Below are 27,385 nucleotides of genomic sequence, written 5' to 3' on the forward strand. Positions count from 1 at the left end.
GAGACCACACTGATTTTTTTAAAATAATTACAAATGCTCATAGATTTCCAATCTCCAACATTTCTTCTCAATAAATATTAGAGGAAAACAACCTCCAAATTTACTATTTTAAAAAAAATCCTTCCTTTTGCTTTATGGTAGAGAGAGAGGCAGCATTACAGTTAATGCTTTGTTCCAGCTGCTTGGAATAAGATGAGTCACATTGTTCACGCAAACCTCCAATTCCCCAAACTAATAGGCTAGGAAAGAGGCAAAGGGAATAGACGGAGTCTGAACCTCACCCTAAAGGCTAATAGAGGACAGTTCTGTCAAATGTCCCCCAAGCAAGAGATAACCTGAGCTACACGGAGGCCCAGAATCAAACCAGGGGACTCTCTAGGCGTGCCGCCCCATTTGACCTCCACATCCCCGTAAGATAAAAATGCAAGTAACAGTCCCTACAATAGTTGGGAAATAGATGAATAATATTTGGATTGAAATCAGCATCTTGACTTGTAAGAGGAGGAAAATCTTACTGGGCATGAAGAAAAGGTGAAAGAGGATGATCACTGGGATATAACCTGGAATTGTACGTAGCAAAGGAATTAGCCGACAGACCTTCAAGGTCTCCTTTACTTCTCTGCCTTTTCATTCCATGGAGACCCCGACCTGGTGTGTGTGTGCCGATTTTCAAATGTGTGTCCGTAGTGCTGTGAGTGGGTGATGATGGACGGTTGAGGGTGAGCACACTGCAGCTAAGGTCAAAGGGGAAGGGGATGCTTAGCCACAGGGCAAAGAATCACCCTATTCCAGATGCTTATGAAATTCAGTGAGACTGAGAAAGCCCACCCACCTATCAGGCTTTCTAACAGTGAATCAGAATGAATCAGAATTTCATTTGGAGGCCAAATAAATAAGCAATTGAGAGATGTAAGAGAAAACACACACACTCATAATGGATTCGGAAATTTGATTTCTGTATCAATAGTATTATACTACAAATAGAATATATCTCTTTTGTTCATTTAAAATATATTATACAAGTTTATATTTTATTTAGTTATTTTCTCTTCATAACAATTTTATTTCATGCAGGTTGCTATTACTATAGCTCAAATATCTACTAGTGTAACATAAATCAGTAATGTATGAATTTTTCTCATGTGAAGATAAACAATGGAAGACATCAGTGGGTTTTTAGTTTTAAGAACTCCATGAAGCCCTAGCTGGTTTTCCTCAGTAGATAGAGCCTTGGCCCTGTGGACTGAAGGGTCCCAGGTTTGATTCTGGTCAAGGGCACATGCCCAGGTTGTAGGCTCAATCCCCAGTTGGGGCATGCAGGAGGCAGCCAATCAATGATTCTCTTTCATCATTGATATTTCTATCCCTCTCTCCCACTCCCTTCCTCTTTGAAATCAATAAAGATATATTTTAAATAAATAAATAAATGAAAATTTATACTTTCTATATGCACTTGGCAGATTATATTGAGTAGTTGATCATTTGAGAATTTGTAAGCTGTTTATTCAATACCATCTATCAAAGTCATGCATATTGCTTTAATTTTACATTTGAAAACAATAACTAAACATAATTTTATGAGAACTAAAAAATAAATAAAAATGTTACCTGAACAGTCAAAAATACATTTCGCTATGTTCATAAAAATCGCAGTGGTACATTAGTCATGAAAATATCTCACAGGTTTTTTTTTTTTCTCATCATACTCAGATTGTCTCTTTGGTTTAGTGACTTAAATTTGATTATATGTGGAAGGACTAGGTGTGAAGTAAGGACAGAGAGCGTTCCTTTCTCAATAGTAATGCTGGTATTTTTTAAACTGTTGCTATCTGCTACACCTTATTCAGGGCCCTTTCCTTATATTATTTATAATACTTCCTTTCTTTTAGACATTTATATTAATATCTGAGAGAGAGAGAGAGAAAGGAGAGAGAGAGAGAGAGAGAGAGAGAGAGAGAGAGAGTGATAGAGCAAGAGAGCAGATGAGAGAAAGAGATTAAGAAAGGGAGAGAAGAGACTGAGATTGAAAGAGAAGAAAAGGCCAGTCTCTGCCCCAATTGTCTTTATTTTGAAGTACATAGAGCTCTGCAAATAATAAAATACCTTCATAGTCCATACTTTTTGAACAATGAATGAACTAAAACACCAAAAAGCCTTCTGACTGTGCTAGCATCATGTCAAATTGTTAGTCTCTAAACCGATTTCCTTTCCCTCTTTCTTGTGCTACTTGTCACTTATGTCAAGATCTTACTGCATGTAGAGTACTGGCATTTCTGCCTCCAAACACCTGAGCGTCTTATTTTAAATCATGATCTTCTACTGCACGATAAGGAGAGATCATGGCGTGTTGCAGTTAGGTATTTTGTAGCTAGCTCTTAAGGAGTTTAAAACAGAACTCAACATCCTCTTCCGAATTAGGGACCCTTTTTGGCTTCATGTAAAAATGTATTTCCCTAATAAAAAGAGCGTTGGAAGGATATTCCAATGAGACAGCACTCTTCCTAGGGGAGGGCAGGACCTTTCCTAAGCCTTGGCCTGTTTTGTGAGGCTCCTCATTCTAGTTTCAGTCCCCAGACAGAGTTTCACAAACGTCATACTCTATTGAGTCTATTTCTTAAAAAACAAAATATCATGTACTCTCTTCCCTGACTAAAGCAACTTTTTTTCCCATTCATGGAATAATTTAAATGCTGTTCCAGTGTTATTTTATTCTAATGTGAAGGGTTTGTCTTTTGAATGTGCAAGAATGATAAAACACCTGTTTATGGCAAAACCCAAAAGCATGAAAAAAATCAATGAACCAGTGCCTGCACTTTAGGAAGTTTATGGTTTAATTCTTTCCTTCCAAGAAGCATTTAAATCAAAATCGTTATTATGTTATTTTTAACTGTGCTATTGACTTGCAGAGATCAACTGGCAAATTTGTCTAATGTACAGTAAATTGCTATTTGTTTGCAGATCTGACTGTGTTAGGTTATTTTTAATTATGAAGAAAGACTTCTCTGGATAATTAGTAGGAGTGAGTCTGTAAAGGTTTGACATTCAAGTGAAGACTGGGAGTCTAGAACTTGGAATAGTTTCAGTAATATTACTGATATGTAAATAAATTCACAGCAGCTAAACCTATTTTAGATATTATTCAAATGTTCTTTTTAGACTAAACCTGTAACATCTTAAACAATTAGCGCTAAATCACACAATTTTTAGAAACCAAGTGTGAGTGTCTATGCAGGTAAAGGGAGATGCAGAGCTACAAAATCATCCGGATGATTTAGGATACACTAGAAAAATCAATGCCTGCCTTTCCTTACCTAGCCAACAAGAATTGGAATTTAAGGAAAATAGGTCACACGTTTCTATTCTTGTGTATTTGTTAGGAAGACAGAATTGAAGCTAAGAGTTTGCTTACATAATTGTGTATTGACTGAATTCTTACAGGAATATTAACATAACTGAAATGTACTATGAACCCAGAACTTTACATTTTAGACATTTATATTAATATCTTACTAGCTTATATTAATATCTTGTGTTAACTTGCGATTTGTGCAAGTCTATGAGGTACGTTGTCTTATGCTCATCCCATGTTACAGATGAGGTCATTGGGCAGAGGGACCGGCCCACAGTCACACACTGGCAAATGGAAGAAGCATGGTTTGGGCTCAGTCTGTCTAGCTCCAAGCTACTAGCGCTACAGACATTTCCTCTCAGCATCTTACTTAAAAGGTCTTAAAAATGTGTTCTGTGTATTCTAGTTGGACATATTTACTAGGATATGCAATGCAAGCCTTAAAATATAGAAACACTTCCTCTCTCCATCTCCCTCTCTCCACTACCTTGCTCCCATGTTGACATAAGTTTCTTTGGAATTGGTTAGACCATAAAAATCATAGATTAGATCCTGAAAAAAGGAAAGTGTGTAGAAGTCATTTACATATCAAAAGGATCATTAAACCAAGCATGAGGAATCAAAACTTTAACCAGACTTTCTCTCTGTTTGCAACTATCAGAAAAAGATAAGTATTAAAAGTCATCATTCCACAATGGAGCAATGCATGTATCCTGTTGAATATAAGCAGAAACTGAACTTGTATTATTGAAGTGTGATTACGTTCTAATATGGAAACACTATACTAAAAATGGATGCCTTTGCAAAGAAATAATATCTCTACATGAAACAGTGCCACAGGACTAACTGTAAGGTAGACTAGTCATGCTCTGAATTTTAATTGTAACTAAATGTATGCAATAGGTAGATTTCCTCATTATACTTAAATTTTACATGAATTTTATATTGAATATTAATTCAACACCATATTTTTAGGGTAGACCTGCCAGTTTTAGAAAAAAATAAAATACAGATTGGCTGCTAAAATTTGAATTTCAGGCACACAGTGAATATTTCTTTGGTCCCAAATGGTACTTGGGACACACTTAGATCAAAGAATTTCACTGTTTATATGAAATTTAAATTTAATTTGCCATCCTGTAGTTTGTCTGGCAACCTTACTTTCAAGTTATTAAAATTTGCATCCATGTATATGTTAATCACACTAATCTGAAAAATTTTCAATCGTCTATCAGAAATGTCTGTCGATGTAGCATTAGGGTAAATTTCAGGCATTTTAGACAAACAGCTATGATTTCTTCACATATTTCAAATTGTTTTAAAAATCTAGATTATTTATTTATTTTCATATATCTAGATAAAATAAAGGATATTCGTGTAATTTTATGATTTATGCCCTTTACAATTTGTAATTTATTTCCATGTTTTCCTTGTGATATGGCTTTGGAAAAAAGAAACCTTTAATTTTATGCTTCTCAGAGTTACTGAAATCAGTAAGTTCCTTTTTTTTAGATATGGCTACTGATTTGCTTATGTATTAATCCATCACTTTTAATACTCTCAATTTATTATTAAGAAAGACATACAAATCATTTTTTCTCCTCTACAGCAGATTACCCAATCTAGGGTGAAATAATGCTATTCTGCTTTAAGGATCCTTAGAAAAATGAATCACATGACAGCATGCAGCTATGGAAATGTGATTCCACTCAGCATACCAATGAAGGCTAACATTACCCTAACTGCACACTAGGAGGCGCATTGTTCCTACAGATACTTCCACTGTAAACACTTCATGACCTCTTAAGTTCAATTGCAAGAGAATATTACTAACAACTTTAAATATTTATCACAAACAAGTACTCAAAGCAAATTCTTTTGGGGATTAAAGGCATACTTGAAATTTATGATATTTAAAACTTTCCAGCAGAGAAAGCTTGTGTTCCTGTCTATTTTACAGCCATTTTAACTACTTTAAGTAATAATATATAAAATCATCTCATTGTAAGTCTCTCAAAAATAAAAATAATACAACATTAAGTGCTTTGTTATTAATTAATATGATAACTACTTTAATATCAAAAAGTAAACAAAATTTATTTAAAGTAAAACTAAAAATAGTGGAAAATAAATATGCTTTATTATTTATTTTTATTAGCTTTTAACAAATTGGGACGTTTTGAAACTGCCCATCAAATATGATAAATATGAAAAAATAGTCACAAAAAGAATTTAAAATAAAAGCTTTTAGAATTTGAAACTAAGATCTTATTAGAATTGTCTTTATAGGTATAACAATTATTTTACATTTCATAATTTACTAGAAAAATTTTAAAAACTCAATTGAAATGTTTTGCAAGATAGTATTGATACATGATTTGCTTTTCCTGCACCTTTCACTATCTATTTATAATAATAATAATTTTTTAAATGACATCTAAACTGAGTCTGTATTCTGTGCCCACAGCCCTGTGCTCCCAAGGTCAATGAGTTAGGTTAAAGGTTATTTTGGATCCATAGTCTGTGTTCTGAATCACAATTCCACATTGTCTTTACCCTTAAATATGTACACAATATATAACTCCTTGGAGCTTTCAAATCTCTTTTCAACTCTCCCTTAATTTGAGGTCTCTGCTTTCGTTCTACTCTACCCTCATCGTTTCCTGCACTAAATGTTAATGTTATCATATTTTTTTTTTCTTGGACTCCTTGTCTCTCTTCATAATTATCACATTTACTCCCAGAAGTTCATCACCTTCTGTGTTGTCAGTTTCCAAATTCCAGTTCAGAATCACATTTTCAGTTCCAAGATAACCTTGTATAGCAGCTCAAACTTCAGAATAAAATAAAAAAATGTTAATTTAAACCTTTTCTTCTTATGTTCTCTTATTCACTTTATTTAAATGTGTGCTTTTCCAGTAAGGTTCACAGACAAAAATCTTGGAAATACTATCAAGTCCTTCTTTTCCCTTTTCTGCTGTATTAGAATTTATCCTATCCTCCCCAGAATTCAAAATCTGGTTTCAACTTATCTCACAAAACCTTTTCATTTATTGCCAGATACTTGCACAGTTTAATATCAACCATTTTTTTTAGTATAGTATTTTTCAGGGACTGGGCCAGATGATTGCTTATATCAAGTAACTGCAGTTTTTAGAACAACATTCTCATAGATAAATAGCCCATTCTGGAGGTTAGGAACCTGAGACCAAGTGGTGAGCTGATTATACCTGCATGTGCTACAAAGATATTGAACTATTAACTGCTTGCCTAACTGACCATGATATTTTATAACAGTGGTTCTCAACTTTGGCTGCACATTAGAATCACCTGGGAATCTTTTTAAAATCCTGATTTCTGGGCCTCATCCTCCGGAAATTCTGTTTCTTCGCTGTGGAGTGGGGCCACAACATTAGTAACAAAGAAACAGAATTTCCCGAGGATGAGGCCCAGAAGTCAGGATTTTAAAAAGATTCCCAGGTGATTCTAATGTGCAGCCAAGGTTGAGAACTACTGTTTTATAAGTACCAAGAGACACACACACACACACACACCCCATTTACTTAAACAGTTTCTATCCATGTAATGTGATTTGTTTAAAGTATCACTTTATAGAATCTTTATTGACTAATCAAAACATTCTATTCTAACAACCACTTTTTTATACACTTATCATTAGCATTTATTCTAGATTATTAACATTATTGATATCTGGTATCTTTTCTTTACAAAATTCAATTTTTTTCCCTTCTTTACATGGTTTATAAAATGCTCATAGCATGGCCCACAGAGAAAGAAAAAAAAATTGCAGAACAATTTCAGGAACTTCCTAGGTTCCTGAACTTCTTAAAATCCTTCTTAGGGATCCCTGGAACCAAGGAACTGATTAAGAACTCTTGCTCTCACAGGTTAGTAACTGGGCATTTTTTATAAATTTAGGGAGTCTTGGATTAAATGTCTGTCCTCAGAACCTAGCATAGTACTGATACATGGTAGCATTTGCTGGTACATGAGTGTACAGAATAAAGTTTATTCATTTACCTAAATGAATAGAAGAGTGAATTATTAAAAAATGAAGTGAATAAAGGACCCTAAGTAAAAGTTCTTAAATACAAAGATGTATCAGAGTGACTACCACACACATTGTAGCCTCCCCTCCCTGGTGCTCATGACTATATGTATCCCTTTCATTTGAGTGTGGATGGGACTCAGGGCTTGCCTCTACCCAATAGAACATGCCAATAGTGAGGAAATGCCACTCCCATGATCATGTTGAATTATATAAAGGTGGCCTCTGGTCACTATAAGAGATCTCCAGCTGATAACCACAAAGATGCTGGGGCTCTCAGCTCTGTAACTAGAAGGGAATAAATTCTAACAACCTGGAAAGTCATGGACGTACATTGTCCCAGAGGTCAGCCTGTAGATGAGACTGCAACCTAGCTGATACCTGATTGCAGTCTTTGAGACCCTGAACAGATTCCTTTTATTTTTATTCCTCACCCAAGGATATTTTTAAATTGATTTTTAAGGGAGGGAAGAAAGGGGGGAGAGAGAGAGAGAGGAGAGAGAAAGAGAGAGAGAGAGAGAGAGAGAGAGAACAGAGAGAAGAAGAGAGCCCTTGCTTCCCATATGCATCTGACTAGCGATGTAACCCACAACCTAGGTATATGCCCTGACCTCGAATGGAACCTAAAACACTGTGGTGTATGGGATGAGGCTCCAACCAACTGAGGCAACTGGGCAGGGCCTCAGACCCCTGTGAGATTAGGAATGTTATTGTTTTAAAGTGCTAAGATTGTGGTAATTAGCAACAGAAGACAGGTAAAGATATGGATAGATGTATGTTTGCTTTATAATCTAGGTGTTTCTAATTTAGAAAATTAGTGTCCTAATTTCGAGGTAAAAATAGTTAAAAATTACAAGTTTTGGATTTAGCTTTGGAAAAGTATTTTTAATAAAGCAAACAATGTCTCATCAGATAAGGTCATCAAGTAGTGTTTTTAATTGCTGAGTTTTGAAACCTTTTCTCTCCTTTAACTCAAATCACAGTAAGACCAATTACCTCTTCTCTATACCTTTGTCTGAGGAACTCTAGAATTTTTAACTCAGGGGCCACTGTTGATTGCAAAACTCCCAGGGAAGCCCTGGCTGGCATGGCTCAATTGGTTGGGCACCTCCCTGTGCACCTAAGCATTGCTGATTTGATTCCAGGTCAGGACACATGGCTGAGTTTTGGGCTTGATCCCTGGTAGGTGGTGTGCAGGAAGCAGCCAATCTGTGTTTCACTTTCACATCAATGTTGCTCTCCCTCTCCCTCTCCTTTCCTCCCTCTCTAAAAATCAATAAAAAATTTGTAAAAATTCCCAGTGAACACAACAGATGACAATATGAAACCTCTGAACAATTTTATTTCAATTTGCATAATTAGCTCAACCCAGGATACTTATAAAAATTATAAGCACAGTTCACAAAAAGTATTTATTACAATACTGTGCCCTCAAAATCAAGTTCATGTTCAGTTCCCACTATATATTATGGGAAGTGTTATTGTTGTTTTCCCCTGCAGGTTAAGATTAGCACAATTTCTTAAGATTGAAATTTGATAGAGTAATTATATTTTTTCTGGATTTTCCTGGAGATTTTAATTTCATTAACTTTATATTTTCGTCCAAAATTACAACCTATCTCTCATGCCCAAATATTTTAAATTCTCAGGTTTGCTCAGCATATATCTTGTATCTTTACGAGTGTCAGGAATAATTTTTAATATTTTTTTACAATATACATTTTTAATATTTTTTCAGCTCTGTGTCAAGTGTGTTACCTCATTACAAAGTAAAAGTATAATTTTAAATACATTATTAAAAATTGGAATGTAGAGACAATTTAAAAGAAATCAATACTCCAACCTGAAGATAATCACAGTTAATATGATGCATTCCTTTCTAGTTTTTGTTCATTTGCCATTATTTTGATAAAACACTTTCAATTTCTTTGATTACCTTTCCCGGTGTTTGTGAAATATTGATTTATTCATTTAGTCAACAAATACACATTTCTGGCCGACCACATGCCAGGTTCTCTCATGCATGGAGAATAGAAGTAAGCAAATAGTCCTCAGATTAATGAGAGAGACAACTACTAATCAAATAATCATAAAGATTTCCTTTGAGGAAAAGGTATAAGGGACATGATAAGGACAATGGTTCCGCTGAAAAGAGCACTAAATAAGAGTGAGCAGGTATGAGCTTTATTCTTAACCCACAAACTATATAACTATGTGCAAAGCTCTTCCATTTTTATGCTTCTGTATAAAATAATTCTACTAAAGTCTAAATTTTCATTAATCCAATACCAGAAAAAAACCCACAAAACTAGTTCTCTAACAAGTTAATATTACTAGCAAATGTTCAACCAACTCATCTTTTAAATATTCAATTGCTCAAATTTCCTCTTGAAAGTATGATTAATAGCACAGAATTTAAAAATCAATGATAGGGATGGTGGCATTGAGTTATAACATGTGTACATTGAAGGTAGTTTCTCTGAACAGTCAGAGCAAAAGCTGTGGAGACAGGCACTCCGGTAGTCACATTCTGCCTCAGATAGTTAAGTAGTTTGAGATAAATACATGTTCTGGAATTCAGTTTCTTTATAACACTAACTTACAATATTGGTGTGAGATCGTGAACAGTATATCTAAACATTGAGTAGCCTTCCTGACCCATAAGTAGACCTCAAATACTACTCAAAAATATCATCAGGTTTTAAAACAATCCTTACTGAGAACTTTACCAGTGATTCACACACAGCCCAGGTAGAATCAGAAGCCAGTGGCAGACAGGCCTTTAAAAAAGGAAATACAGTCTGAAATTTCACACATGCTTAAACAGGAGAAAATACTTCAATATAATCGTTTAAAAGAAACACCGGGTATAAAAATGACCCTATTCATGATTCCCGATAGGAAAAGATTAAGACTTAATTCTGAATTAGTGGTAATAAGCTGTTCCTGATCTGATGTTTTTGTTTGCTTTCCACTTAGTAAAACTCTTTCATAAGTCTAGTTATATTTGTTAAAAATAACAACTATCAATTGAAAATCCCTTACTGTTTTCTCAGAATTAATGGTTTTATTGAATTTTTCATGTAGTACATGATCATGTTAGTGAGTTCACTTCTTAAGGAAATATGATTTACCTTGATAATTATTTTTTAAGAAACATCATATTTGAAAAAATAGGATTCATGCAGATGCAATACCTAATAACTCTACAGCTAATACAGATATATAATTTATACATATATATTATGATTGCTATACAATTATGGCTTTGCAAGAATTATCAGATCACAGGCAGAAAAGTCCATTGAAGACAAAGGAAACAGTTTAAATCTAAATAGCAAGACTATTACTGTTGATTATTGCTTCAGTTATAGCATATCTCACTTCACAAATTTCTCAGACTTAATTACAAAATCTGAATGAAGAATTTTAAGGTAATTATCTATCTGTCTATCTTATCTATGCCTAAACGAATGTTTGACTAGTAGCTATGACATGCACTGACCACCAGGGGGCAGACACTCAATGCACCAGCATGGAAACATGGAACAGACTGATGAATCTCAGAGGGAATGGGGGAGGGTTGAGGGTGGAAAGAGATTAACTTAAGATCCTATATGCATTCTAGAGGCCCGGTGCTTGGATTTGTGCACTGGTGGGGTCCCTCAGCCTGGCCTGCATGGATCAGACTAAAACTGGCTTTCTGACAACCCTCAAGGGGTCCTGGATTGGGAGAGGGTGCAGGCCAGGCTGAGGGAACCCACTGGTGCACGAATCCGTGCAGCAGGCCTCTAGTATCATAATACTATCTTAATATGAATTACCATTTAGTTATGAATCTTTTAATACTAGTATTTCTGGGCTATTCTAATTAATTCTGTTCTAGACATTTACAAAGGAGGTTAAAATTTTTAGTCCCATTAAATGTCAAAAATCTGTCTCCAGGAGCATTTAGGGCTCCTCCTTTCTCTTTCTCCACCAGGGAGCACTGCTCTGGTTCAGTACATTCTATTGCCCAGGACTCTCCTGGGTGAAGCCACTGTGTTGAGATGAATGTTGGAGTTTGCAAGGGTGTTTCATCCTTTGGGTCCCCTTTTCCATGTGACTAGATTGGTAAAAACTGGAGAATTCCTGAAGCAGACTTTAATTAATTAATTTATTTATTTTTTGGCTTTAGAATCTCTTCTATTGTCTCTCATTTGGAAGCTCGCCCGGTCTTATTGCCCAGGTCTAAGTCACTGGGTGAGTAGCTGTACATATTGGCTAAAATTCTAGCTCAGGGCAGTTTACGTTAATCAGACGTAGGTTTAAAATGGTGTCTTTCTATCTTTGTTTTGGCTGATGCCCAAATATAAGAGGAGCCAACCATTCCCCATGCAGAAGAGGTAGACAAAAACCAGTTTTGAGACCCTTAGTTTAATGGCAATGAGAGATTTCTTAAAATTGGGAAGGGAGAAGTTGGAGACTAGAAAAGCAGTTCACAAAGAGCTTTCCTACCAATCTGACCTCATCACACAGGCCTGGAAAAGGTTGATTCAATAAACCACTTAGATTTAATGGTGCTTAGACTAATCAAAACCAAGAAATCTAAGGGGAATAGTTGGCCAGTTCTGTCAAATGCTGTGTGATCAAAAGTTACCTCTGAGAATGGCCTGTTATTTCCGGTTATGTGAAGTCAAAAGATGCATTTATGTTTTTGTCATGAGACCATGACATAGGATCTGAGAACCAGAGCTGGTATGGACTTTACTTAAATCTTCCTGAAAGATTGGCTGGAGTAGAGAGAAACCTCAAGAAAAAAAAAAAAAAGATGCACATGTAACTCCACACACCAATGAGAAGAGAAAGGTATATTAGAGATACTGGTAGTGATGGGTCAGAGCTTGGGAAGGGGTATGTGTACAAAAGGTCCTCCACCACCATCCTGGAAACAGTCTGTTTAAAAATCGTAGAACTCAGAGAACACTAGTACACTATTGCTGGATTACCGTGACAGGACTAGTTAAGAAAGTGCTTTTGTGGTTTTTACCTCCTCTCAGTATTTCTACTGTAATCACAGAATTAATAATTATTAAATTGTACTTTGAATTTTTAAATAAAAGCAAACAAGTCAGTGATTTTTTTATAATAACATGACTGAAAATTATATAACACTCCAAAATCTCCTGCAAAGGCCACAGTGGAGCCCTCACAGGGCTTACTGTGAATGGGCAATGATCTCACAGGTGGGCGTGGGGCTGTGGAGAATAAAAGTTCTGCCAGGTACATTCCATTCATTCCACTAGTTCATTGTTAAAAGCCAATCCTCCAAAACTCAAGCAGAAAAAAGTAAACCCCCCAAATCATTATCACTACCCGTCATGCTTGTTTCAAATCACTATTATACATTTTTTGTAAGTCTTTATTGGAAAACAGGATTCCTCAGGACAATTTTCCTTATTATTCTTTATTGGCTAGGTCCTACTTAATTGCATTTTATCATTAAAATGTTAAACATTGCATTTAACATTTTTGACATCAAAATGTCTGCCAACCAATGACTTTTGAAATTATAGTTTATTTTCTTTTATTTTTCAATGGTTTACAAAATAAAAGTGAAGCATACAACTTAACAGGCAATTGTAGTGGAAGCCCTAACATGACTTTTTCTTTTTTCTGTAATCAGAGGCCGGCTTAATTAAGCTTTGATTGCTGAGGCGCCCACTTCAAAGATGTCTGTCTCCAATAAACACATTGCCAGCCACACGACCCCCCCCCAAAAAAAAAGCCCCTTCCTCCCCTTCTCCCCCAACAACAACCTAAGCTTCTTTGTTTTCAAGATCCTGGCTGATTTCAATCACTGACCATTGGGGCTACTTGCTTGTTTACCCTTCCCCTGGGGCCCTACCTTCCACCCCAATAAAAACACAACCCAACAGCGGGAAGGCCGGGGAGGGTCCGGGGGCGGGAGGTAGGGGGGTAAGAGATCAACCAAAGGACTTGTATGCATGCATATAAGCATAACCAGCTCACTCTCTCCTCCCCACAACCTCTCCTTGTGTGGCCCCACGGGTGCTGGTCTCCTAAGTAATAAACCTGTATTTTTTCAAAGTTTCCTGATGGTTATTGCTGAAGGGCTTCTTGCAATCATAGTAAGAACCACCCTGCCGGTGCAGCCACAACATTGGTTATTGATAGACTAAGAGCAATACACAACACCAGTATATATCAAGCACATTACACTTGACATACTTCAAGAAAGACAACAACAACAAAACCAGGAAAAGGGGGGGAAAAGCAACCACATGTTCATTTCCTTGCTCCCAGAATGACTGTTTTAAGCGCTAGCGCGCCGTTGGACATCAGAGCAATGCCAAGCGGCGAAGCTGGACAAAGACTCACCGGAGTTGGGGTCAGAGTTGCCGTCTGCTTCGGTCCTCTTGTCCGGAGAGGCCTGGTCGTAGAACTCGTCCTGTGGCTGAACCAGAGGAAGAGGGTGTGAGATCAGGGTTCCACTGCCCACCGGCTCGTGGTCTCCTAGACCACTGTCACTGCAGCTTTCCTGGGAGCCATCGGGCAGGTGAAACGTAACACGGCGCTGCGACTACAAAGAAGACGACAGGACACGCCGATTAACACTCCGCCCGAGGACGCCCCCGGAACACACATCAGAACAGCTTCAGTTAACAATTCAGTGTCAAAGCAACGGAAACTTACACCAGTAAATGAAGCTCGGCATAGACATTTATTATTTGCCAGTTACTATGTAATGTCCAACTAAAATACGAGGAAGAGTTTTAATCCCGTGTAATTTAAGAACAAAAACTAATGGTAAACTGTTGAAAATGTAGCAAGAATGGCAAAAAAGAATATCTAGACTAGTTATCAAAGTTATAGAAAATTTTTGAAGAAGGAGGAAATGTGCAAACATATAATGCGGCATTTCATTTCTTTTGAATGAACACAAATTGTGTTCACTTAACTATTTTTTTAGGTCGTTTTTGCAATGAAATTACGACCCCCCACTGGCCTAGATAGTCTACCAGTCATTTCAGTCCTCTGTTCTAGAGTAGCCCAGGTGAAAGATATTTGGAATATTATTTTGGCATCGATTTGCACAATGTGACTATCAGAAGTGACCTAAAATATGTATATGGGTACTTCCACACATGTTAGTGTTTTAATTAAATAAAGTTGTGTCTTTCAGCACATATTGCTGCTTATTTCTCTTGGTAAATATTATTTTAGCTGCCTGGCCAGCATGGCTCAGTAGTTGAGTGTCGACCAATGAATTAGGAGGTCACGGTTGGATTCCTAGTCGGGGCACATCCCCCGGTTGTGGGCTCAACCCCATTAGGGCATGTGCAGGAGGCAGCTCATCAATGATTCTCTCTCATCATTGATGTTTCTATCCCTCTTTTCCTCTCCCTTCCTCCCTCTGAAATCAAAAATATTCTTTTAGCGGATATAATCCGTGAGATCTGAGAATATTTAAAGCTGAATGGAATAAAGATTTATGACTTAAATATAATTATATAAATGGTAGTAAATGTGTTCTGTATTTTGATTGCACCTAATTTTTAAAATATATTTTATTGATTTTTACACAGAGAAAGGGAGAGGGATAGAGAGTTAGAAACATCGATGAGAGAGAAACATTGACCAGCTGTCTCCTGCACACCCCCAATGGGGATGTGCCCGCAACCAAGGTGCATGCCCTTGACCGGAATCGAACCTGGGACCCTTCAGCCTGCAGGCCGACGCTCCATCCACTGAACCAAACCAGCCAGGCTGATAATACCTAATTTTAATTATGCTTTAATAGCCCAAAGGTCTTTCAATATCATGTCACATGTGACCACTTTTAGTCAGATTTAATAACATTATGAATATATAAATAAAATATGTAACATATAATAAATATATAATGTATAATGCAATCATTTTCCAATACCTAAAATTTGTGTTTTTCAAGAGATAATTTATAGATTGTATCAATTTTAAGAATGCAGTTAAGAAACAAAATGTTATAAATAGATAAGCTGCTACTCTATAAATTCATCTTTATAGACTGACAATCGAACATAGCCATTTTCCTGAGAGTCACAGGTTCAAATCCAGCTCAATCATAAGGGAACAGAGCTGATACCACTTTACTGCTGTTCAATGACCTGTGCAAAATGATTTGATAGTTCATTACATTTTTACTAAACTGATGCCACATCACATAAACTATAATCATAACTGGTAGTAACTGAGTCTATTGTAGCACATTTCATCTTCATGCACAACTCTCAGTGCTACCATTCCCCTTTCTGTAGGTTTTGAAATGTGCCTAGGTAAGAGTTATCCAATAAGCCAAGCCTGAATATTAATATCTGAAATACAATTATTTTCTATAAGAAAAGCTGCACTACCACTTATCTATTATAGTATTTTGTCTCTCTTGTGAAATTAACCCTTTAGGGAAAATCAATAATACAAGTATTTTTTTTGTTTCTGTTTCAATACACTCTTAATTCATCAGCATCCTTTCATCATAAACACAGCATTAAGAACAATGACCAGGCTGCCCTTTATACATGACTAGCAAACAGTTTTTAAAGTGACTGCCCTAATCTAAAGTCCATAATTTTGGTGATTAAAATATCTTTGCTGTTAACTGTGGAGGAATATCTCTTAGTTTTCGATCAGGTGAGAGGAAAAGAAGTCAAACAAAAGATAAAGGCAATGGAACAGATGATTCTGCAATCTCGATAAAGCATTCCCAGAAGCCTCCCAAGCTATGAACAAGTATGTTCCATGACAGCAGGAAAAGCGGAAATTGGTATCTGTGATATTCTTCCAAACATCACCATTGTTGCTTGAAATACAGTATTTTTTTCCTCCTGAAATAATACCCACATCCACAACACCAGTGATGCCTGAATCTGGCAGTTCTTATAGACAGTCATTTAAATCCTTACTTGAGTGTCTACTAAGTGCTTAGTCCTGTGATTACACTAAGAATAGAAGACAAAATATTTTAAATATAACTTTTTAAAGTATAACAACAGATTTCATCTCACGTGTACTCCACTATATTTCTTTACCACTTTATTAGTGTGAATTAATTATTATTTTAGTATAATTTAATTGAGATACTATAAATTAGACTGATACAATGCTGATACCACGGTAGCTTATGAAAATACTTCCTAATTAATTTGACTTCCTAATTAATTTAAAGATGTTTAAATCTTAACTGGCAAACTAGTGCACAACTTATCAGTTAATGGGAGGTGGGGGTGATGATACCTATGGACTAAGAATTGGAACACACCTATCATGGTACTAAGAAAACTCAGCAAGCAAATCAGTCTTTAGTTTTTATCATCATAATGATTGATGCAAGTAGACAAATGTCCAACATATCAAGGTAGATGTACGGAGAAGATTTGAATAAATTGAAATGCAGAAGAATGAGTTACAGAAGCGTTAGAAACAGGAGTTGCAGGTGTCACCGAGGACTCAACAGTACTTATTCAGGTTTTGCCAAATAAGACCAGCTGAAAATCCAGAACCCAACCTCCTGAATGGAAGCACTTGCTCTACAGAGACTGGCTTGGGGCAAGGTACTTTTCATCTGTAAACAAGTTCCCAGCTTTGCGAAATGGCCAAATAGTACCTTTGCCAGAGGTCTACTCTGAAGCTCAAATGAAATAAGAAGTGTTTCTTGTATATAATACTTGACACATAGTAGATACTCAATAAAAGGCAGCTGTAATTATTGAAATGTATAGCTACATGTTATCTGTTAACCTCTGTTTCTATCAATATTTAGCTAGTTTTAGAGATGTGATTCCTTCACCCCAGAAAAGGAAAAGATTTGTTCTTTCAGAAAGGAAGTGGCTGAAACCCAGAATGACGGTCTGCCTCGCTCGCCCTGTGCCCCTGGCTCATGTCAGCTCGGGGCCTCTGAGGGGCAGCTGCTCTGGGGAAGGAAGGATGAGGAAAACCAACAGTCTAGAATGCATGTTTTTTCCTCCAAGAAACTGGAGGTGCCCTCATTATTCTTTCAAGAAACCTACAGTTGTTTGTATATTTGAAGAGACAAAGAGGAAGACATTTTTTACTTACTGCCTCTGGGAATTTTGCTTTTGGGTAATCCCTATGGAAATAGGCACAATCTGGGTTACAAATATAGTCAAATCCTGCCTGACTGAATTGGGGCAACACATGGTAAGAGACTGTTTCAGGCTTTCCACTTAGCTTTTGTTTTTCTAAATCTGTTTCTTACCCATCTCATTTTCTCCCATGGGAAACTGTTATTATTATTAATAAATTGTTGTTACTGGCTATGTCTGGTTCATGGTTCGAGTGTCACCTTTGTTTATCTGATTTATCTCTGGCAGGTTAGCTCCAGGTCCCTGGCTGCCCCAGGAAAGAATAAGATGGGAATAAGTAACTAGTAAGACTGTTTCATGTTATGTTCTCAGAGGGCTGCCAATATGAATTCTGACCAAGCAAACCTTTCATGAGAGACTCCTTACTCTACACAAGCATAAGAGACCAAGGATACAAATATACGCAAGTCCTGGATCCTGCAAGTCAAAAGGTGCCACACTGGTTTGATTTAAGAAACATCACCAAGCACCTTCACAATATTTTTTGTTACAGGTTAGTAGAAAGGCAAGAGAGGGGAAATTGAAGAGGCTCAGGAAGATATATGTGTTCCTGCACTGGGCACTATTCTTCAAGAAAAACTGAAAGAATGAGTCCCCTAAGATACCTCAGTCAAACCTTGAATACTTCTCTTGTGTGTTTCTTATTACTATAGAGTATTACTCACCAATGAATGACTCATACTCAAGCTCACAATTCCAATCCCATTAATCTAGAGGGATTCTCATCTGCTAAAATTTGAAGTTAAAATTAATTCTGTATTTGAATAAAATAGCAAAATGAAGGAAAACGTGTTTAATAAGTGATTAATTAATAAATTATGTAATACTAGAGGCTCAGTGCACGGATTTGTGCACTGCTGGGGTCCCTCTGCCTGGCCTGCGGGGATTGGGTTGAAACTGGCTCTCCAACATCCCCTGATAGGTCCCCGATTGCAAGAGGGTGGTTCTCGGGTGATGCACCCCAGAATCAGGCTCCCTCCTCTCTGGTTCTGGGTGTGTCACCTGAGAACCACAGCTGGCAAGTAACTGCAGCTTGGCAGCTCCTGCGTTGAGCTTCTGCCCCCTGGTGGTCATTGCACGTTATAGCTACCAGTGGGCCAGTTGAATGATCGGCTGGTTGTTTAGGCTTTTATATATATAGATAACAATAAATAAATAACAATAATTAAAATTATATTAACTGATATCAACAGTATTTATAATCTATTGTTAAGTCTAAAAATCAGGTTAGTAAAGATTTTGCTTAGTGTATTGCATTCTTGTTAATGTACTTTCAGATGTGAATATATATCAAATAAAATCTGTCTCAGCATATACCAAGTGTTTAAAGTGGTATTGCTTGATCATGGAATTAAGTATTTTATAATATTATTATTTTGGCTACACTAACATTTTATGCATTACCTTTGTCATAATAAAACATTCTAATTTTTAAGTATTTTTCATTATCACTATAGCAAATTAGAATTCAGTCCAAGAGAATGGAAAGATCTCTTAGATGCAAGGTGAGTTTACTCTTGAGCTAAAGCATATAAAATAATCTTTCTATCCTTTTTCTGTTATTCTATTTTTCATTATTTCCTTGTTTTTTTTACACCTGTTTAATCACTGAAACTAAAAATCCTTGCTTTCTCCTCAAATGACAGAATAACTATCTGATTCTGACATTAAGCTAATTATTATAAGTCAAATAAACAAATTTAGCAGTTAATGACTGACATTTAAAACAATTATTCTCTGGAGAATTATTAATTGATATTATGAAAGTAGATAAAAAGTGCTTTAGAATTGTTTAAATATGGTTATATTTGTAGAGAATTCTTTATCTTTTAAGAGAAATATTCCTAATTCTGATTTAGTTCCTTTAATCATATTAAGAAATAAAATACCGCCTATATTTCTAATCATGAAATACTACACACACACACACACACACACATGCACAAGTATCAACCAGGATTTCCTAATGATGAAGTAAAAAACAAAATTGTGTTAAAACCCCATGTGTGGACTTGTTTTTGCATTATCTCTGCATTAAATCCAATGAAGATATGCTCTGTTTGAAATAGTATTTTCATATATTCTTCTTCTCAGATTAGCAAAGGCAATTATTCTAGAGTTTTAAAAAATCGAGAGACTAAAAACTGAATTTTCATACAAATATTTCTTAGAATATGAATTAGAATCATAACAATTTTTCTTAAGAAAACACATTTCAATTGTGATTTTTACAGTAAAACTTATGAATATTATTTAGGTTGCAAGTTTATGCAAAGAGGGAATTTTAAATGGCAAACAACACATTTTCAGCTAAAACCACCAATTCAATTAAATGGTTAAGATTCTTAATAGACTTTTGCCATCTGAAATTAATGTACATAATACTTTCTCTTAAGAATATCAGAACTGAACAAAACTTCTAGTGGTTTAGAAGACAAGGCAACCCCAAAAGAAATCTATGGCAATAGTTTAGTTTGATATTACTTACAGGCTCAACTGAAAGGGAACAAATATTAATACATACATCTTCATCCATGCTGAAGAGATTAATACCAAAGCGGTAAATAAACAAAGATTCTGGACTTATGATTTAGGACAAATACTAGTAGTTATTAGTAAAAGCCGTTCATTATAAAAATAAGGAATAGTTTTAAAGGACGAACTCATAAGGGAGGTATTTTTTTCTAATATATTTTATATTGATTTCAGAGAGGAAGGCAGAGAGAGAAATAGATAGAAACATCAATGATGAGAGAGAATCATTGATCGACTGCCTCCTGCACATCCCCCATAGGGATCCAGCCTGCAATCCAGTCATGGGCCCTGACTGGGAATCGAAACTTGACCTCCTGGTTCATAGGTGGGCATCCAACCACTGAACAACACCAGCCAGGCCGGGACTTTTTGACTGGTGCTAAATGAAATATTTGGAGCATATAATTATTTCTGTCATTTAATTATTTTTAACTGATAAAGTGAGTCATTCTTTTTTCTTTTCATATCAAGTACTTATGTTAAAATGGTTCTGCTATTTGATGGATATTATTTAGAAATATTATCTTCTACTTTAATCTGCTACATATTATCAGGTGAAATAAGGTAAAGTGACTTGCCTGTTTCAGTTGCAGTGGTAAACAGACCCTACATTTTCTGACTTTCAACATAAAACACCACCGTTTGCACATCTACTCATTTAATGAATAATTATTGAGCACCTTCTCTATGTCAGACTCTATTCTATCTGCTAAGAATAAAATGGTGAACACGACAAAATCGATAGACCACAACTTTCTATTAGACGACTCTCTCAGTTCTGAGGGTGCTTCTGGCCAGCAGCTGTGCCATCTTTTTCCAATGTGATTCCTTGCTAATTCTTGCAAACTATGCAGATGTAGGCAAGGTCTGTGCATGAATAAGAGGCCTTTGCTGTATAATTCAACAATAACCCAGGGAGATAAAAGACGGGAGGGAGCAGATTCTGCATTTATGCCAAAACAACCCCAGGTCGGTGCCATCCTTAGATTGGAATCCATTGCCAATTTGTGAAAAAAGAAAATGAAAAGATAGAAGAGTACAGAAACTATAGAGTAGGCTATTCTTGACTACAATTCAGAATTATTGTTAACTCTGAATGCCCTTGAGCGTTTTTTCTACCTTCGTAGTTACAGAAATGTTAACACCTCAGTAAGACCTGATGAAATACAAACCAGCAAGTTTTTCTGAAAGATATACATTGACATTTAATGAGCGTGCAGTGAATATTTACTGAATGCAGATAATTTATCCAGAATTGAACTAGAACATCTACAGGTGATGCAGTAGAAACGAGTATCACTATCCATCCTCCAAAGTGCATTTTCACGGGTAAGTTCTCTGCCTCCCCAGCAAGAAGTTTGTAGTGAGCGCATCCCTGGTTTAAACAAGTAGAAAAATGAAACATGGCAACAATTCACTAGCTGTCAGTCTTTCCTTCTCTCCTCTCTCCATGTTTACATTTTAGGATATTTAGAGAGAAATCCGGAGGCTCGATTTGTGTTTGAAAAGGATGTGGAACAACTTCCCTGCTCATTGGTGATGGATGTAAAGGTGTCAGCAACTTTAAGATTATTTTTTTATTCCTAGTGCTACTTACAAAGGACGAGGACGAGGATGATAATGGGCTCTATGAGGTTGCCTAGCATTTTCAGAGGGATAGAGAGTGTCCATCTGTAGGTACTTACTGCTCTGTTCCCTAACAGTTCCCTACCAGCCACTAAGCAACCACTTCCTTTCAGGATAGAGCTGCACCTTGTGTTCTAACTTCACTACTCAACTGTTCAGTTTAGGGATCTTGCTTCAGCGTGTGTGGGAAACTCATATTAAGGTCAGCAGCCTGTTCAGTTTGTAAATTTCTTATTGTGAAATGACTTCCTCAAAGCAAGGACCTATGTTTTTATACTTTGTAAAGTCCATTGAATACCTCTTAAGCATGCCTATGGAGTGCCCATAGTGAAATTTTTAAGGTAATTTTATTTTCATTTCCTTTTGATCTCAGTAGGTCCTGAGGTACAGTTAGATAGCATTTCTCTCCATGTGCAAAAACAAGTTGATAGCTTTAAGAAACTTGAGGGAAAAGTGTATTCATTGTCCTCCTTTTGGGTGTAGCCTTGATGCTTGAATATGCGTATTGGAAACAGACATAAAAGAGGAATCCCTTGCCTACATAATGTTCCCCTCAGGGACATCAGAGAAAGGGAAAAGATTCTGAAAGAACTTTCCTCTTGATTTAGTGCCATCACCCCACCCTTAGGGCTCCTCTGGGGCCCAAGGCAAGCAGAGAGGATTAGGAATTGTCAGCATTGTTAGCTATTTTGCTTCTTATATTCTTATTTAGTTCCTGCTATCGGAAATACCCTCAACTTATTTCTCATAGTTAAATGTTGCCCAGTAGGAATGCAGCACTTTATCTGAACATAGAAAATATAAAATGACTACATTAAACAGGAGCAGCTGTTGCTGAATCCGCAAGCAGAACTTTTCCATCGATAAATTATACGTGCAGACGTAGGGAAGAAATGACTCAGCAAGAGTCCTTTCCAATGTAGTTTTCTAGCATAAACACATTCATGTGACAGAGTACGTTGCCTTTACCATATTTACAACATCAACATACATGTCAGTTGCAGCAATTTAATTAGAAATTACACCAAATTATCACTGTTATTAAGTAAATATATACAAACAGCATGTGGTCTTTTTTTTTTTTTAAAAAAAAGTGAGCCTTTCTTGGGATAATGAAAAATTACTAAAATAATATGTGTCAGATCCGTCAGTGTTGGTAACAGAAACAGAGTCTGACTTGATGTCTAGGATTCTAGAATGCATCTCCGGTGACATTAACAGTATTAAAAAAAATTATATATATATGATGGACATCTCACTAGCATTCCTCACTGTTAATAATTCTCAATACAAAAATAAGACCTGTAAAACCAAAATAGGCCAAATTTCCTTTAAGTGCACAGTATCCTTTAGGAGGTAGCCCTGATTTTACAGAGTTTCAGTATTCATATACACACATACACAAATACACATACACACACACTTTTCATTGTGTATTGCTTTTCATTGTGTATTAACTTTTCATTGTGTATTGCTATATGGGCACAAGATCATAATTACCTAGCAAGAATGAAAATTAGTAATTCAAGGCTTTAGAGAGGATAGATTACATTATTCCAAGATAGAGAATGAAACACACAGAGGGGAAGAAGAGGTGATCTGTATAAATCCACCTAGAAATACTCTTACTATAAAATAAGGCTGTTTAAAGTCCTCATGAAGGATTATGAATTTGCACCTAAAATGTAGTATCATCTGTTTCAATTGATTTTGTTTCAGCATTGCAGTCTGATTTTATTTAACTTTTTGGTTTTATGTTTGCAGTATAAAGAACAAAGTGTAAAATATGTCGTAGGAGCTGTGAAGGAGGGAGCTCTTTGAACTAGTCCTAGGACATGTCAGTGATATTTACCTCCAGCAGCCCATGGATTATAAGGAAATTGTAGCCACGTGTCGTTTTCATCAAAAATAAGGAAAATGCCAATGAGGTTGATGCTCCTGAAGAAAGAGCCACTTGTTAGTCTATAATTCATATAATTTATAGATGAAGATGGTCATCTAACTATTAATAAAAGAAATACTAAATCACAGGAGCCACAAAAACAGTCCATCATAGCAAAGAACCAGATCGTCATAAGCAGGTTAATGGAGGAAGCAATTTGCATGGGCAAGGTGGATTATTATGCAATTTATAAAACATTGGTGATAATCCAAATTACACTGAGAAGATATGAAATGTATATACAGGGACAAAACATGACAATAACTATTAACCAAGTATTGAATTCTCTTCTAGGCTTTCCTGTAAACATAACACATTTTGAGAAATGCTTTTCCAGAATGGGGAAGGGGAAGCAGTGTGGGTAAAAAAGGGGCTGTCTTTGTGCACATAGAGCACACGGCAAAAGGCGTCCTTGGACTTTCATCTAAATTCTTGGACTCATTGTTAAAAGAGCCAAGAGGAGATAAATTGCTAGATAGATTGACATATGATGACTATCCGTCTTCTAAATGCCAAATTAAAAAAAAAAGTTACTAAGAATTTTGTTTATCCTTAGTAATTGTATTGTTAAAAACACATGTATTGTGAAAGACAAGGGTTTTCTTTTATTTATTTTTCTTTTTTTAAAAAGACCATTTTAATTGAATTTATAGGGGTTACATGGTTAACAAAATTATATAGGTTTAAGGCCTATAATTCTATCCTATATAATAAAAGGCTAATATGCAAATCAACCAAACAACAGAAAGACCAGTCACTATGACCCACACTGACCACCAGGGAGCAGATGCTCAATGCAGGAGCTGCCCCCTGGTGGTCAGTGCGCTCCTACAGAGAGAGCGCCACTCAGCCAGAAGTCCTGAGCCCGGCTCATGACTGGCGAGCACAGCTGCAGTGGTGGGAGCCTCTCCCGCCAATGAGGCAATGCTAAGAATGTCCAACTCCCCTGAGATCTCCTGGACTGCGAGAGGGCACAGGCCAGGGTGAGGGAATCCCCAAAGTGCACGAATTTCATGCACTGGGCCTCTAGTAATACTATAATATATCACCTACACATTGCATTATGCTTTCCCTGCCACAAGGCATGTCTCTATCCTTCAACGTTTATCCCCTCTTTACCCTCTCCTCTCTCTCCCAACCTCCCCCAAATACATGCTAATAATCATACTATTGTCTGTCCATGAGGTTTTTGTTTGTTTGTTTGCTTGTTTGTTTTTGCTTAATCCCTTCACCTAATCCCTTCACCTTTCTTACCCAGCCTCCCTCCCCTCTCCCCTCTGACATCTGAGTCTGATTCTATTTTGTGTGTTACTTTATTTTGTTCATTAGATTCCACATATGAGTGAAATTATATGTTATTTGTCTTTCTCTGACAAATATTTCAGTTAGCATAATACTCCCATTGATTTTTAGAGAGAGTGGGATTGAGGAAGAGATACACAGAGAGGGAAACATCAATGTGAGAGAGACACATCCATTGGTCACCTTTAGGATGCCCCCGACCAAGGCCTAGGGCAGAGCCTGTGGCCAAGGTGTGTCTCCTGACCAGAATGGAACCTGCGACACTTCAGTCACTCTATCCACTGAGCCAAACCAGCTAGGACTGGATCATAAGTTTAGAAAGAATAGTGAAGGTGGTATGATATTAAAGAATTAGAGGAATGGTGATGGATGTTTAAATCCTCAACAAGGATATGTTTTACTGTGTGTGTTTTTTTTTTTGAGAGGGCGGAAACCATTGATGTGAGAGATAAATATGGATTGGTTGCCTCCCACGTGTGCCTGTCCCAGATATAAAACCCAAAGCCTACTATGTGCCTCCACAGGGAAAGGACCCTGCAACCTTTTGGTTACGGAGGACACTCCAACCAACTGAGCCACCCAGCCAGGGCAGAAGGGTGACGGATTTCAAAAGGGGTTTTGAATTACAGAAGCTGAGTAAAAGCTTACAAAACGAGTTTGCTGCATATATATTGACAATAACAACTGGATATGGAAAACATATCAAAATATTTTTGAAAGTATTAGTAAGCATTATTCAGAAGGGTGTAAAACACTGGTGTCCTGGAGGGAAATATTTTAAGCCTCTATTTCCTTTAAAAGTGTCATATGCAACTTCCTACTCTACTCTGTTAGAATCAGAAGCTTTATAATGATGTTAAGAAAACAGAGAAGCTCTGCAGCTGGAATAAACATGAGTAAGATTTTATATCTCTTTTCTCCTGGGTAGATTGGCCTTTGTTCAGAACAGTCAAATTGGCTGGAGTTTATTTCAAAAAAATATCCACCTATTACTTCCGACAGTCAGTGTGACTTTGAGCCTGATATTTGAAACAAAATCACTCCTACATCTCAGTAATAATCCCTGCTTGCCCTGTGGCTTTAGTCTTTTCTTTGAAAACATTATCGACTCACCGATCTCAGTTATTTGTGCACTGAGGATAATTTCTTTTCCCTGAATACAACTATAAAATTCAAGTATATGTGAAGGACTTCTTTATGACAAAGTTTCTGTAGATTTAGGTACTACTAGTATAATAATGAACTGTACTTAGAAAAATATGGATGCTTTTAAAGGGACAAAATTTCAAATATTATGTTTCAAATGTAGACACAGCAATCTAGAAAGTAAAGATCCAAAAATCCTACCAATCCTTTGTTGATTATAAGAAAGTAAACACTTGTAAGTCCACTTTACTTAAGGATTTAATGATGTGCCCAGAAAGTCCCTCTAACTTTTATCTGGGGCAGAGATGGAAAGATGGATTGAGAATGAAACACATACAAAATCCTATATAATAAAAGGGTAATATGCAAATTGACCCTAAAAGCAGAACAACTGGGAATAACTGGTCACTATGACACACACTGACCACCAGGGGACAGACGTTCAATGCAGGAGCTGCCCCCTGGTGGTCAGTGCACTCCCACAGGGGGAGCTCTGCTCAGCCACAAGCCAGGCTGACTGCTGCCAGCACAGCAGTGATGGTGGGAGCCTCTCCCGCCTCCTCAGCAGTGCTAAGGATGTCTGACTTCAGCTTAGGCCTGCTCCCGGCTGGCAAGTGGACATCCCTCAAGGGGTCCCGGGCTGCCAGAGGGATGTCTGACTGCCAGCTTAGGCCCGATCCCCCAGGGAGCTGGCCTAAGCCAGCAGGTGGACATCTCCCAAGGGGTCCCAGACTGCAAAAGGGCACAGGCGGGGGTGAGGGACCGCCCCCCCACCACCACCAAATGCACAAATTTTTGTGCAGCGGGCCTCTAGTATTTAATATCAGAGGTAACTTACTATATGGTACAAGTTACCTCTGCATTAAAATTTAGGAATAGTAAACCGCTCGCAGTTAGAAAACAATATATATTAAATTTTCTAAAGTTTTTATCTAGAGTCTTGCAAAACAGAAATATATTATCCTCTGTACATAATGTTAAAAATAATGTACAAATTGTTAGTCTGAAATGCATTATTTTCAATAAAACTATTGTAAGCAATTGTTTGAACATGTGTACTTAGTAAAATGGGAGAAAAGTACAATTAAATATTTGAAAGAAAATTGTCATTAACTAGGATATATAAAAAGAAGTGAGAACAACTGCTAACACTAACGTAAACTATAAACTTCAGTTAATAATAATTCAATATTGTTCATTAATTGCAACAGATGAATCAAATTATGCAAAATATTTATAGGAGAAACTTCAAAAAGAGAATATATATATAT

General features: G+C 36.6%; 1 protein-coding gene across 4 annotated transcripts in view; it reads right to left on the reverse strand.

The window, feature by feature from the left end:
* The window catches only part of PCDH9 (protocadherin 9), a 971,700-nt gene that overhangs the window by 314,818 nt on the left and 629,497 nt on the right, over positions 1–27,385 (reverse strand). For 2 of the 4 annotated variants that reach the window (XM_006761431.2, XM_006761430.2), the window contains one exon: positions 13,800–13,875. In XM_006761431.2, coding sequence (XP_006761494.1) covers positions 13,800–13,875 — 76 coding nt within the window. Of the gene's footprint in view, positions 1–13,799; positions 14,002–27,385 lie in introns of all 4 variants that reach the window. The other 2 variants (XM_006761429.2, XM_006761426.2) reach the window with 1 other exon arrangement.

The sequence above is a fragment of the Myotis davidii genome, unplaced genomic scaffold, assembly GCF_000327345.1.
Source record: "Myotis davidii unplaced genomic scaffold, ASM32734v1 scaffold277, whole genome shotgun sequence".
NCBI classification, from domain to species: domain Eukaryota; kingdom Metazoa; phylum Chordata; class Mammalia; order Chiroptera; family Vespertilionidae; genus Myotis; species Myotis davidii.